Source organism: Alosa alosa, chromosome 14, assembly GCF_017589495.1.
Source record: "Alosa alosa isolate M-15738 ecotype Scorff River chromosome 14, AALO_Geno_1.1, whole genome shotgun sequence".
NCBI classification, from domain to species: Eukaryota; Metazoa; Chordata; class Actinopteri; order Clupeiformes; family Clupeidae; genus Alosa; species Alosa alosa.
In genome coordinates this window covers 19,867,571-19,883,070 of record NC_063202.1, presented here as the reverse complement: position 1 = coordinate 19,883,070, position 15,500 = coordinate 19,867,571, and the positions used below count along the sequence as shown (strand labels likewise).

Genomic DNA, 15,500 nt, shown 5'->3' with positions numbered 1-15,500 from the left:
CCCTTGGACAGTATCCTATATTAACTATTAAAGCCCTATGTGCTGAAATCATGAAGAAAACAAAATAGGAAAAGCAAACAATCAACTCAAATAGAATGTACTAAAATACAGTTTGCAGTGTGATAGTTATTCAGACAATACTTCATGCATTCAAATTGGGAAAATATAACCCTTTTCTATGTCAAATAATTAATTTATATTTCAGATATTGCCTGTAATAATTCTGAATATGTGCACGTTTCCTCTAGTATTAGTTCTGATAATTGTCCAGTTCTGGCTCATCCTACCCTAAAACATGCAGAGAACATTGTGCAACCATGAACCTGGCAACTGCATCTGTTAAAGCAAGTCAAGGATTCAAGGATTTTCACTCTTGCAGCCACATCTGATCATCTCCAAAATGTAGTTTGGTGCAAGTTTGACATTTTCTGGTAGACTGGATGGGCTCAGTAACAAATCAATGAATCTTTCTTCAAATGGCAGTTGAATTTCCAACTGAAGTATTCCTTTGTTTCAGGCTCCAAATACTTTAATACTTAAAAATGAATATTCTCTTTTTAAATGACGAGTTTAGGATCTGAGCATAGACTACTACTGCAATAAAGAATAAAAATAAATGTATATTTTATACATATTAGAACAGTAGAACAGACACCCTGTCTGCTAATAGAGGGCAGTTTAGGCAAGTCCTTCCACTCAACTGCCATATTGGTGTTACAAACTAACCCCATGCATTTCTATGGAGGATTTTTTGAGTGCTGTGACTCCTCATTAGAAAGTCTCTGGTAAACCTCCATCCACACCTAAGAGACGTGCTAGTGAGAGATGCTAGCATGTAGCACCCATGGATTAGTTTCCTCTCCCACTCTGAGAATAAAATCTGCACTTCAGAAGCACCTACATACACCAAACTTTCCAGTCTTATACCTAACTATATTTAGAAGGCTTCTACAGAGGGGTTTGTTGATATATTATTCCTAGCCTTTTTATATGACATTCCTAAAAACATGGACAAAATTTATTTTTTAAGGCTATTGGCAGTACTTTCTGATTTACGGAATAAATAAAAGAGATATCTAAAATTCCCTGTGTAAAGACTTTTCATCTAGTATGTCAACACAATGAAAAAGTAATTTTGATCCAATGTCAAAATTGTTAATGTTTTGATCCAATGTTCCGATTTAGTTTTTTTTTAGTATATGCAAATCAGCACATATTTAATTGGATTATGCTTAATTTGCATATTTAAACTTTATATTACAGATAACTTGTAATACATTTTTTTCCATATTAATGTAAGTAATCAATTGGGGAAGTTTCATAGTGATATCTGCTATTTTTTTACCCTATTCACCTGTGGTGCCTCGCCTTATATTTAACACATTGGACAAGAAGGGCTTAATATCGAGAATTGCCGAAGGGATATCACTGGGCACCCTCTCTAATCTTATTGAGTTACCCCTTGACAACAAGAAACAGCAAAAAAAAACTTTAACCGACAAAACCAGGTTCACCTAAATTATGGCATTTGGCTGCCGGACTAAATGCACATGTTTGTTTCTGCAGTTGAAAGAGTCTATAGGCCTATGATACATGCCCAACTGCCCCAAAAAAACAAACAAAAAAAAAACAACAACAACAGAATGGATGGTGTTCAGTAAAGTAATGAGTGTTTACACATGTGAAGAGAGAGAGAGAAAGCACTGGTGAATAAGTGTGGCATTTTGATGGGTTGTGTTTGAATAACGCCTTCAAGTTACTTCCTGATAGATTTTTGTGTGTTAGGTGTTTTGCAAATTGTTTTGCAAATTGTCTTTTAAGAAATTGAACACTGAGAATTAGTGTATGGTTTTTCCAGATTTGATCTGGGGTGTTTGAAAGACATGTTTAGAAAATTGTGTGACAAGCAAAGATTTAGTGTGTAAACAGTTGGTTGATAGGTGTGATAAAAAATTGGTTCATAGGTGTGTATTTTTGGAAGGTAGTACCTTGACATTGCAAAGAGGAGACATTATCTGAGATTTCTGTGTCTAAAGTACCAGAGACATGTGTTTAGAGTTTTGTAAATCAATGTGTGTACTATTTTGTAAAAACTGTGATGCTGATAATGTGTTTATAGTTGTGAAAATCTGGGCTGATGTTTTGCTACTTGAGTGTAAGGTTTTGCTAACTGTGGAATACTTTTGATTTTAGTGTTTACGCAATCGTAAAAAACTGTAAATCGTTCAAATTAATTAAACACACATGTTGAAATTTAAGTATAATGAAATTTATATGTATGTGTGTGTGTGTGTGTGTGTGTGTGTGTGTGTGTGCATGATCTCCCTCAGTGAGCACCTACACCAATGCGTTTGCCATCACTCAGCTGTGTGGAGTGCTGTGTGCTCCCTGGAATGGACTCCTCATGGACCGACACAAGGGACGCGCCAGAAAGCCAGGTCAGACCAGCTGTCCCTCCCACACACACACACACACACACACACTCAACTGCACACACACTCTCACACACACTCAATTGCACACACACTCCTCACACTCTCACTTACACATAGCAACACTCAACTGCACACACACACTCCTTACACTCTCACTCACACACAGCAACACTCCCCAGACTCTCACTCACATACAGACTCACTCCTTTGGGTCTGTATGTATATGCGCCTGTATGACCCTGCTCAGACAGTCACTTAGAAGTTATTAGTGTGTGTGTGTGTGTGTGTGTGTGTGTGAAATGTTGTATCTGTACTTTGGCTTTGTTAAACACCTTGTGTAGCAACACTGCATAAATGGCGCTATATAAATGAATATGTATTTGTGTGTATGTGTGCGTGCATGCGTGCGTGCATGTGTGTGTGGCACAGGTGAGAGCGAGCGTGAGGCGGACCTGCGGGCAGCCATCTTGTCGCTGGCCCTGACGGCCCTGCAGTGCCTGCTATTCTCTGTGTGTGCGGCCACTCCGCTGCTGCCCCTGCAGTATCTCACCTTCATCCTGCAGGTGCTCAACAGGTCCTTCCTCTACGGGGGAAACGCAGCCTTCATTAGCGTGGCGTGAGTACACACACACACACACACACACACACACACACTCAAACAACATGGCATATTCACATTTTGTTTTTTCTGTGTCATCTGTCTCCACATACAGTCACCTTTGACTCAACTTAGACATATCTTCATTCAGTCATTATTCATTTACAAGTCTCTGTGTGTGTGTGTGTGTGTGTGTGTGTGTGCGTTTGCTTCTGTATGTGTGTGTGTGTGTGTGTGTGTGTGTGTGTGCAGGTTCCCAGCAGCTCATTTTGGGAAGCTGTATGGTCTGGTGATGGCCCTATCTGCAGTGGTGTCCCTGTTGCAGTACCCGTGTTTCGCCCTCATCAAGGGCCCCCTGGGAGGAGACCCGCTCTATGTGAGTTAATAAATGACTGTATTATACTGTCAACCTGTTATTATACTGATTATACATCTGTTTTGACCATGTTTTTTCACTGTGTGTGTGTGTGTGTGTGTGTGTGTCTGTAGGTGAACATTGCACTGACCTTATTGACCTTACTGGCCTTCATCCACCCTGCCTATGTCTACCTCCACTGTCGTCGCCAGGCAACGCAGAGGGGCAAAACTACAGACTAGCTCTACCAGTTCACAGACAGAAGGGACCAACTTACACTTTAACCTACGTGTTATATGTTTTAGTTCAGTATTTTTTATGTAATTTGCCTTTTAACACATATGTGGGTTCAAATGCATAACACTAGCTTTAGCTTTTTTTACATTAAAGACATCCATTCCAATTAAGGAACTTGAATCTATTTAAGGAAATGAATAGGGAGTTAGGTTAATGAACTGAAAATTGTATCTGAAACTCCAGAGGTGGGAGGAAGTACTTTGCGAGTAGGAGCTATCTCACCCTTTGCCAAAGGCCACACAAGGCGTGTGAATTTACATTATGATTTTATTAGGAGATCATATTTTGTTCCCGAGAAGTCATCTTGCATTGCATCTGTGCTTGTGCTGTATTTCCATATAATGTTTAATGCCATTCCTTCCTGGTGGAAAGACACACAACACTGGCTCAGAAGTGAGCAGGTTTTAGAATGTGGTGTCACACCTGCCTTATCCCTCCGACCCCAGACCTCCGCAAGAGAGCAGCTGTTCCACGTCACACACATAAGCAGTCACACACGCACATAACCCCCCCACCACCACCACCACACACACACACACACACACACACACACACACACACATACATACATCATGCATACATACAGACAGACAAATACACACATACAAACACAGAGATAGAGAGGGAGAGAGAGCGAGAGAGAAAGAGAGAGAGAGAGACATAACCACAAACACACACATATGAACCCTAGTTAGAGAGATTGTCAAACCACATAGCAGCCACTGTATACACACCCTTTCTTTTAGTGCTGTTTAATATTGAAATAACATGTCCAGACTTTCTGGCTTTTCAGTGTAACTCTTCAGTTCAGGACACTTTTGCTTACTCAAGATAACACTCACACAGTTACTGTCTAGGTCATGCTGCCCCCTCTTGACCAAACCAGATTGTTGTGTCAAGTGGGCAAACATGTTTATCTCATTTGTCTCTTAGCAAACTCAGAGCTCGTCAGTGATGTCATGTCAGTGTTAAAAAGAGTATTAGTCAGTGCCAGTATTATGATTTTGTACTGCTTTTTATACTAAAGGGAATCACATGCAATAAATGAAACCATGTGAAATGTAGATTTTGCCTCCTTTTTTATTCCAGTCTTATCTGTTAACTTGTGATTATGTGTGTGTGTGTGGGGGCACATATGACAACATATGGTGGTCTTAAATAAACCCTAACTTTCTTTCCTTGCAGTTTTTTTCAAATCATGTGCTGTTTGTAGCCTGAAGATTCCAGACCCAAATCTGAAAGATTAAGGGTCTGGCCACCAATAATGTAATGGCCCAACTCGAGGGGCGACACCAAGCATGCATTTGAAAATCTCACTGCACGCATTTGGATAACACTATACGCAGTGGCGATTCTAGACATTTTTAACAAGGGTGGCACTAGTGAGGCACTGATTAATTCAAGGGTGGCATGAGGCAAAACATCCAGATAAACAGAAACAGGCTCAAGATGTGAAATTAGCACAAATACATTAGGGAAACCAGATGCAAACACCATACTCATAAATTGAAGGACAAAAAAACACAAATACCTTACTCTCACATAACATTTCTTTGTACTTGAATAAAATGTAACACAAACATATTAAAGTTAAATATTAAAGTTGTCTGTCACTGGGCTATGCTGTGCTAAAACAAATTCCATCATGGGGACATTACAATATAATCTATTTTATATTGGATGATTAAAGTTCTCAAGAAACTTTAGGCTGGTATCAGGGCCGCTGCTGGCCATTTGGGTGCCCTAAGCAGAAAAAATAAAGTAGTAGTTTGATGCTGTTTAATTACATAATACTGAGCCTTTTTATTTATTTTAGTGTGGCAGCAAAGCGTTTCCATATTTTACCTTATTTATAAATGGTGCACTGTCACTTTATTACTGGTTATGTAGAATCTTTTGCAAGCTCCATTCACATATAGACTGTAGCTAATCCACAAACTCTAGCATTGTTTGTGCCACATTTATAGCACAATATTAACAATGATATGCATAATATCCAGTTGGTATAAACAGCCTCCATTGCTTTGGAAATGGAATCATGTAATTACATGATGCTAGCTAGACATTTTCTGTTTGCATCTAAAAGTGAATTGGGTGTGCCTGTGACATCCAATCGTTGGTCTGGCACACCTGAAATATTTTCTGCTTTCACGGCTATGCTTGTCTGTTCTTGACATTCTAACCTGCTGTAGTGTCAACATAAACCAACCATAATAGCTTATTATAACGAGCAAAACATTTTTTGCACAATAAAAAACACAATAGCTTACGTTGGACACTCATTAGGCTACATGCATGGTTGAGTTTGTTCACTCTGTGAAGACACCCATTAGGTCTTCAATGCACCCACTACAGTTAAATAGCTTACTGTCTTTTGAAAGATAGTTGGCAGAAAGTCTGGAAAGACTGGAAAGAGTGAAAGTAAGTCATGGTGCAGCCTGAAAGTGAATTATTCTTGCGAGTAGGCCTAGCCTAGGTATATCCTATTTTCACGTGCAGTTTTTGATTGTCATTACGCGATCACGTTAATTTTTAAAGCACAATAGGCACAATTTATATTTTCATGTAATTTGCATCCCAACTGTCATGTCTCTCCTCACTTTCAGTCGGTTCTCACAGGCACACCTTAATTATAATCTCTGGCTATAACGATAACGTTCAATTTAAATGGGGTATCATAACAATAACGTTCAAATCGATCTGCTTTTGTAGATCTGCTGCATAGTGGAGATTGAAAGGACCCAAAAAGTATCATCCTTGCATGTGCTGTTGCTGCATTTTGACATTGTAAACGTTCGGAAGAGTGAAAACAAAAGCAGTTACAGTTAACACTTAATGACCTAGCAAATGTCGGCGACTTAAGTGTGTGATTAGATAAATGGGCACTGGCAGATGCAATAGGTAAGTCAAAGTCAAAGTCAAAGTCAGCTTTATTGTCAATTTCTTCACATGTTCCAGACATACAAAGAGATCGAAATTACGTTTCTCACTATCCCACGGTGAAGACAAGACATATTTTACCAATTTAAGTCCACAGACAAACATAACATTCAAGTAAACAAAAAAGTAAGTAAATAAGTAAATAAGAGGGCACATATAATAATGAAAAAATAAGAGCAGCAAAATTTGGTTGAAATTGTGCATAGACAGTCAATAACATACTAGTGCAAAGTCAGGCCAATAAAAGGCTTGGGTAGTTCTGTTTGACCTAAGTAAGAAAGAAAGTGGCATAGTGGTGCAAGTTTTGTAAGAGCAGCAGAAGTGTTGTGTTTTCAGGACAACAACAACAAGTTGTAAAGTGTACAAGTGTGCAAGTGGAGTAGTGCAGGCGGCCATTGTGGGTCCAATGTCCAGGATGTTTTGTAGCTGAGGGTGGAGGGGGGAGAGGAGGGAGAGAGTTCAGCATCCTTACAGCTTGGTGTATGAAGCTGTTGGTGAGTCTGGTAGTGCGGGAGCGCAGGCTTCTGTACCTCTTCCCAGAGGGCAGTAGATCAAACAGATTGTGAGCGGGGTGACTTGCATCACTCACAATTTTGGTCGCCTTGCGGGTGAGGTGGGTGGTGTAAATGTCCTTCAGGGAGGGGAGTGAAGCACCAATAATCCTTCCAGCTGTGTTCACTATGCGCTGCAGGGCTTTCCTGTTGTATTCAGTGCAGCTTCCGCCCCACACAGCGATACAGCTGGAGAGGATGCTCTCAATGGTGCCTCGGTAGAATGTGGTCATGATGGCTGGTGGAGCACTTGCTCAACCTCCTGCCTGACATTCAGCAGGAGGTTGTTGTCCCTGCACCACGTGGTCAGATGGTCGACCTCCAACCTGTATTGAGTCTCGTCGCCCTTGGTGATGAGACCCACCAGAGTTGTGTCGTCAGCAAATTTCACTATGTGATTGTTGCTGTAGGTTGCAGTGCAGTCATGCGTCAGCAGGGTGAAGAGCAGCGGACTGAGCACGCAGCCTTGGGGGGCCCCTGTGCTCAGTGTGATGCTGCTTGAGGTATTGTTGCCAACACGTACTACTTGAGGCCTCTGACAGAGGAAGTCCAGTAGCCAGTTGCAGAGGTAGGTACTGAGTCCCAGTTTGTCAAGTTTGCAGATGAGTTGTTGTGGTATTATGGTGTTGAATGCAGAACTAGTTACTTACAAATAGATATCTTTGCATGTTAGCACAAGCAGTAGCCTGTAGGCCAATAAAGGCAAGTGTGTTTGCCACTTACATTTCTATTGTCTGACACTTCAAACTGCTGCGCATCAAGAAAGGTCCCGCCTTAGACCATGTTAATGGCCAATCGTAGACTAGGATTTGGGGGTGGCACCTGGGGTGGCCAATCGAATCTCAAGGGTGGCCTGTGCCACCCGGAGCCACCGCCCCTGACTATACGACCAATGTTTACTGACTGATTCATGCTCGACGCAATTGGATAACACGAATGTCATCTGTTTAGCTCACCTCTGGCCCGCCTATATCAAATACACAGATGTGATTGGTTCCCTGCGATGCAAGGGGCAAAAGTAACGTGCATCATTACTCATTGCCAAAGTCTCTCACTGAGCAAATTGATATTGTGCTCCCGCGAGAACTCTGGATTCCCAGGGTACGCTGTTTGGAAACATAGTATTAAAGCAACACCAAAGAGTTTTTTGTACCTTAAAATAATGTTTCCAAAATTGTTTCCATGGTTCATCAACTCGTAACAGGGTGAACGGCACTTCTGCATTCGCTTCGCGGCACTCTATCGGCTATAACCGCACTATGTAAGTTTGCCAGATCGGGTAGCAGGCTTGTAGTTCGATGGAATGAGACATAAGAAACTACACATTTGACTTGCATGATGTCGCAATACTTAATACTTTCATAAAATCATGCAACATATTCTACCTTGTCTATGGACATCTTTATTTGCAAAACCGTTGCTGAATAAACAAATAGCGTGCGTGCAACAGAGGAAAAGTTATTTGGTGTTGCTTTAAGCAATGTGTGACTAGGGTACCACTTGGTGTGAATTACCACCTGATATATGTAGTGGATTACAAGGCATCTGTAGTAAAATGTGTTTTTTGAATGAAACTGAACTTACATTTCAAGAAACACAATGTATAGGCTAAAGGTAAGCAGAATTGACTTACAACATCTTTAGGTGAAGTTTTGGACGTGGCAACCGGCAAGAGGCTTCTGCACAATGGCGCCCCACAGTGGTAAACTGGATTTCAGGCTTAGACCTACCCATACAGAAAAATCCAGGGGAATATTCGCATACATGCAGCTACATCCAGTTTATATTTGAGTAGATGGCTACAATATATTTAATAAATATAGTGCAAGAATATAAGTATATGTGGAACTCAACATATATTTGGATATCTTGCATGAAAATCTATGCTGAATATAAGTATTATATGCAGAAAATATAAGAAAGTGGCCAATATTGAATATTTACTCATATTTTGAAATATATTGATAAATACATTGAAATGTATTTATTTAACATAGATGTTCTTATACTGGAATATGTTCTAGCTGCATATATGTGGATATGTTATTTTTCTGTATGGGTAAATGTTAGCAGACAGACACATTATTAAGTTATTATTAACATCTTACTTGAGTTATTATAACCAAATGTCCTATTGATTAGTCTATCTGAATGAAATTGGTAGACCTGATTAAGTAGGCTATACAAAATGAATTCAATATCTTTATTGTCATTGTACATGTACAAAAACAAATGTTTGATATAGCCTACAATCTGCAAAAAAATCTGCAACAAAAATATAAATAAATAAAAAAGTAAAAGGGGCCTCTAAAATAAATAAAGTAAATGATAAATAATAATAAACTAAGGCTCTAAAAGGGAAAAGCTAAAACAAGAATACAAAAAAATAATTGATTACTGCTCCGCTTCAACCCTTTGATAACACCACACACACAGTAAGCCTATACGGGCCTATACATTCCACATTCTGCTGGCTTTAACATCCACTTTAATGTGACTTTCTTCATCAGAATAATCTACTAGACCCTATGCAGTCTGGTTTCAAGAGTGGTCATTCTACAGAAACTGCTCTTCTGTCTGTGACTGAAGCATTGAGAGTAGCTAAGTCCTCTGCTCAGTCATCAGTATTAATTCTACTAGATTTATCTGCAGCCTTTGATACTGTTAACCATGACATTCTCCTATCTATACTATCTGAACTGGGAATTTCTGGAAAAGCTCTTGACTGGTTTGAATCTTACCTTAAAGGGCGTTCTTTCAACATGTCTTGGCAGGGACAGGTCTCTAAGTCTCATGACCTCACCACAGGTGTGCCTCAGGGATCAGTATTAGGACCCTTGCTTTTCTCTATTTACACCACTTCCTTAGGTGATACCATTCGGCTCCCATGGATTTGACTATCACTGTTATGCAGGCGACACTCAACTTTACCTGTCTTTCCCACCTGATGACTCTAGTGTTTCCCAATCGGATTCTGCATGCCTTAAGGATATTTCAGCCTGGATGAAAGATCGGCACCTTCAGCTTAATCTCTCAAAAACAGAGTTTTTGGTGTTTCCAGCTAAAACAGCTATTCCCCAACAGATTAACATCCAGCTTGACTCAACTTCACTGACCCCAATTAGATCGGCACGAAACTTGGGCGTTGTAATTGATGACCGACTTAACTTCTCTGAGCATATAGCTTCTATTGCAAAATCATGTCGGTTTATGCTTTACAACATTAGGAAGATCAGACCTTATCTGACACAAGATTCCACACAACTTCTTGTTCAGACCATGGTCATCTCTAAGCTGGACTATTGTAACTCACTATTAGCTGGCTTACCCGCTTGTGTAACAAGATCATTACAGCTGATTCAAAATGCTGGAGCACGCCTGGTCTTCAATCAGCCAAAGAGGACACATGTAACTCCTCTCCTAGTTACTCTCTATTGGCTCCCTATAGTAGCCAGAATTAAATGTAAATCTCTCACTTTGGCCTATAGGACACTAACTAGATCTGCTCCTAGTTATTTTAATTCAATAATCAAGCCTTACATCCCCAACCGCCCACTGCGGTCTTCTGTTGAGCGTATGTTGTGTCGACCAGTCATGAAAACTGGGTCTAATTCCAGACTCTTTTCTTCAGTGGTTCCATGTTGGTGGAATGAACTGCCCAGTGCTCTCCGTTCCTGTGGTAGTTTTGGGTCGTTTAAGAGGGGTCTAAAGACATTCCTATTCAACATATACTTAGTTGTTTAAGCGCTTAGGCTATGTGTTATGGTTTATATAATGTTGTTTTATTTTAATTGGGCTGTTAATTAATTTGACATTATTGTTTATTATTGATATTCTCCTTAATGTAGTCTTAGCATGTCATTGTTTTTATATTATTGATTGAATTGACATTATTGTTTTATTATTGCCTTTCCCTTTTTACATTGCTTTTTTTATTAGGCTATTGCTTGAATTGATATTATTGTGTACTACAACTATTCTCCTTACTATATTTGACCTACATTTTAATCTGTTCCCTGTTCAATTTTAAATATTATTATGTTGTTTTGTATTTATGTGTCGCTTTGGACAAAGGCGTCTGCTAAATCCATAACCATAACCATAACCAACATCCATGTGAAATCATAGCAGCAAGTTGTGTGGTTATGGTAGGGTAGAGAAACTGTTTTTTTTTTTTTATGTCTGATAGTAACTGTAAGCTACCCACCACGATAAGGTACACACACACACACACACACACACACACCACTAAAGTGGGCAGGCCTAAAGTTACCATGAAAGGTACTGGTACAGCCTACTGTGGTACAGGCAAAGAGTACAGGGAAAGGCTGTATTTGCAGCAAAACGTAAATTGAGTTGGGCTTGTACGACACACATTGCTTTGCGGCAGATACACACATGTGCAGTAACTTGCTCTCGGTAACACCGCATGCCCCTAGAGTTTGTTGTAGAGCGAACAATTGAAGTGTCTGCAAAACGCTCCGATCAAATTTAAAGGTATTTGTTTATGTTTGTTTTAAAGATTAACCATGTTGTATCAGCAGCGTTGAAGTATTATTGTTCAAATGAGAAATTAGCTATCGTTTGTTGCAGTGTAGCTAGCTGGCTAACCTAGTGTCATCATGGGGGACACATGCCACGATGTGTCTTCAAATGAAAATTATATTGCACTTTATATCGTACTTTCATTAGTGTGTGTGTGTGTAGGTGGCATTAGCGTTAAACAATCTGAAAGCCTCGTGTGACATGTTATTGTAAACTTAAGCGTCATCCTGATGTTTGCAACTTCTCTGGCGCAGCTAACGTTTAGCTGCTACTAGCTAAAACAGCTACGTTACCTAGTCGGATTCATTGACTGAAGTTATGCTAGTCTACAATTATACAGTATAATCTTTGTGTTGCATGTTTGGTAACGTTACTGAACTGGCGTTAGGTGTTAACCTAGTTCAGGACCTAGCAACTTCAAATTTGTGTAACGTTAATTGTTAAACAAATGTATTTCCAAGTAGTTATGAATTCATTTTCATTTCCAGTCTCAGGATGTCTTTTCGAGGGGGTGGTGGTCGAGGTGGTGGTGGAGGATTTAACCGGGGCGGAAGAGGAGGATTCGGTGGCGGACGAGGAGGATTCGGTGGCCGAGGAGGGGGAAGAGGCGGCTTCAACAGACAGCAAGATTATGGTCCCCCTGAATACGTTGTCGGTAAGATGTGCTGCGGACTGCAATGAGACCAGCTTTGCTTGTTCCTTTGCCTAATGGGTCACCTGTACGGATTGTATTACACGCCATTTAATGAGCTGTGAAATGTGGTAAAGCTTATTGCTTTGGAAATTGGGCCTTGGACTAAATCTTGTGATTGGTTGTCTTTACAGGTCTAGGAGAGTTTGTGCATCCTTGTGAGGATGACATTGTGTGTAAATGCACAACAGAAGAAAGCAAAGTGCCTTACTTCAACGCCCCAGTCTATTTGGAAAACAAAGAGCAAATTGGAAAAGTGGATGAAATATTTGGAAATCTGCGGGACTTTGTATCCTTGTCACTTCAAAGAAGGCTGTACTGTTAATTTGTTGGGAGTACATTTTCTGTATTGTTTCCAGTGTTTTACCAATACATATTAAAGGATACATTTGGCGAGTTTTCACATAGATCTCCGTTTCTTGAGGTCACCGAGTACTTTTGGTATGGAAAAAAAAGGTACATGCCCAAACTCTGTGGGCATGTACATGGGAGCTCACGGACATGCCCCTGGAGTAAAGAGCTGTAGCTGCCTGGCTGCGGTAGCGGCAACTCAAGCTAGGGTTTTTTTGTGCCAACAATACTCGGTGACCTCGAGAAACGGAGATCTATGTGAAAACTCCCCGGATTTCTCCTTCAAGTTACTAGTGCAGGATTAATAGCAATTTACCTTAACTTGGTTGCAGTATTTTTCTGTCAAACTATCAGAAAACATGAAGGCATCATCGTTTAAGAAACTACAGAAGGTTAGTTGGTCTATTCAGCACATTTCTGAGCAATATCTGGTGACCCTGCCAAAATCTGTCACCAATGCAGGCCATGTGGAGATTAATGTTTTTACCCTGTTTCCTCCCTCAGTTCTACATAGACCCTGCAAAGCTTTTGCCCCTACAGAGGTTTCTCCCGCGACCCCCAGGAGAGAAGGGTCCCCCGAGGGGAGGTAGAGGTGGCAGAGGAGGTGGCCGTGGAGGTGAGATCACTTCTACACTGTTAATAATCACTTGCACTGTATATATATAAGTATATATACTCTTTTGATCCCTTGGGGGAAATTTGGTCTCTGCATTTATCCCAATCCGTGAATTAGGTGAAGCACACACTATTCCCGGCGCAGTGAGCTGCCTGCATCAACAGCGGCGCTCGGGGAACAGTGAGGGTTAGGTGCCTTGCTCAAGGGCACTTCAGCCGTGCCTACTGGTCGTGGTTCGAACCGGCAACCCTCCGGTTACAAGTCCGAAACGCTAACCTGCAGGCCACGGCTGCCCCCTAGCTAGGGTAGCTGTTGTTGGGGCCCTTACATGAAAGCTGATTGTGGCTGTTTAATTTGAAGTTAACTTGGAATGGGATTTGTTAATTGAACATTCAAAAATATAACCAAATAATGCATGTTGTGTGTTGCTGCAGGTGGCTTCCGTGGAGGACGGGGTGGAGGACGTGGTGGAGGAGGATTCAGAGGAGGCAGCGGTGGAGGCTTCCGAGGAGGCAGCGGTGGTGGTGGTTTCAGAGGAGGCAGTGGGGGAGGTTTCAGAGGAGGCAGCGGGGGAGGTTTCAGAGGAAGAGGAGGTGGCGGTGGATTCAGAGGTCAGTGAAATTCACCATGGGAAATCTCAATGGACTAGATAGATGGATAATGGATAGATCTGAATCAGTGCTGTGTTTTATGTATTTATTTGGTTAGCGTTGTATTTGTATTTAGTTTTGTTAGTTGTGAATCATTTTGTATTTAGTTTTGTGGATTGTGAATGATTGTTGAGGAACGTAGCTCATTCTGCTATATTTCTAATACACGCATACCGTGTTTCGTATGTTCTTCATTCATATGGCTGTTGTAAACTGTATTCAGAGAATGATCCTTTTAAATGGAGAAATCACTGACTGCTGTCCGTTTCCATTGATACAGGAGGGAGATCATGATGACTCAACAGACGCAGACTTGATCGGCCAGCACCACTGGAAGGGTACCAGGGGAGATGGAGCAAAGAGGCTGTTGAGCTTCCTCTCTGTTGGACTTGTTTTTAAACGAGGCAGCGGCCCTCTACCTTTTGGACCATTGGCCTGCAATGCTATTTTTTATTATTATTCATAATTTTTTGTGCTGTTTAATGTGTCCATTCCTTTTTCCCCCCCTTATCATCTTCCAGTTATCAATCTGTGATTGTAGTCCCTGGTCAATGATGCATTTTCTTTGGAAACCCCACAGGCAAGAGTGAGGCTTAAGCTATCATCTAGTGAAGGAATGTCTCATTGTTAGAAGATCCATTTTGATATACAGTGACACAAACATAGTCCATAAAATGACAGAAACATAAAATAATGTCAGACTTGGAAGCGTTGTAAACGAAATCTCAATTAAACATATGGTTTGGAAGGGTTTGTATGTTTCAAACGCTGGTAACATCCAGTCAGTGAATCCACTGTGTGCCTGTAGTTGATATCAAAGGGCACTGAATATTTTTGTACAGGTTTGATGTTCTGCCAGTGCCACTCACAACTCAAATTAATAAAAAAGTAGCTGGTAACCAGCTGCTATTCAAAAAAGTACTTGTGCCTGCTGGATTCATCAGATGTGCTTTCACTGAGATGCTGTTTTAACTGGAAATATAAATCTTTCACTGTCTTTAACCTGTGGGTTCTCTGTCTCAGCACCTCAATATGATCATTGTGCTTATGTGTTGCCGTTATACCTGAATACCCAATAACGAACGCCATTATGCATTCCCAATAAGCTGTTCTTGAACCACCACTTGAATGCTGGTTCTCTTTATGTACTATTGGTGTTTTATGCATCATGCATATTATGGTTATGACATGAGTAAACATCATATTAACATTAGAATTAAACTATTGAAGTCATATGGCCTAAATTAGCAATTAACAAAACTAAAATTATCAATAGACTATAGAATTAATAATAATAACAACCACCCTTTGTTGCGAACATACTCCCTACTGATCCGTCAAGCTGGTGGTCCCTGTTAGTTACGCTCAGAATATCTCGCACTTGTGTACACACACACACACACATGTTTCTAAAGGCTGGTCCTCACAAGCAGCTGAAAATTGTTCCATAGTGTTGAAACTGTTGACTGTA

General features: G+C 40.6%; 2 protein-coding genes across 2 annotated transcripts in view; both read left to right on the top strand.

The window, feature by feature from the left end:
• Positions 1 to 4,749, top strand: part of slc43a3b (solute carrier family 43 member 3b) — a 19,644-nt gene extending 14,895 nt beyond the window's left edge. Inside the window, exons 10-13 of the mRNA XM_048262968.1 lie at positions 2,331 to 2,438; positions 2,865 to 3,051; positions 3,286 to 3,409; positions 3,523 to 4,749. Of these exons, the coding sequence (XP_048118925.1) occupies positions 2,331 to 2,438; positions 2,865 to 3,051; positions 3,286 to 3,409; positions 3,523 to 3,630 (527 nt within the window). The 3' untranslated portion in view covers positions 3,631 to 4,749. The remainder of the gene's footprint in view (positions 1 to 2,330; positions 2,439 to 2,864; positions 3,052 to 3,285; positions 3,410 to 3,522) is intronic.
• A 6,792-nt stretch (positions 4,750 to 11,541) lies between these two features.
• On the top strand, positions 11,542 to 15,031 carry gar1 (GAR1 homolog, ribonucleoprotein). Its single transcript, XM_048263310.1, has 7 exons — positions 11,542 to 11,673; positions 12,210 to 12,376; positions 12,547 to 12,701; positions 13,096 to 13,155; positions 13,268 to 13,379; positions 13,814 to 13,990; positions 14,310 to 15,031. Exons 2-7 carry the CDS (start codon positions 12,217 to 12,219, stop codon positions 14,321 to 14,323), a joined length of 678 nt encoding a protein of 225 aa, XP_048119267.1. The 5' UTR covers positions 11,542 to 11,673; positions 12,210 to 12,216; the 3' UTR covers positions 14,324 to 15,031.
• Positions 15,032 to 15,500: the final 469 nt, after the last annotated feature.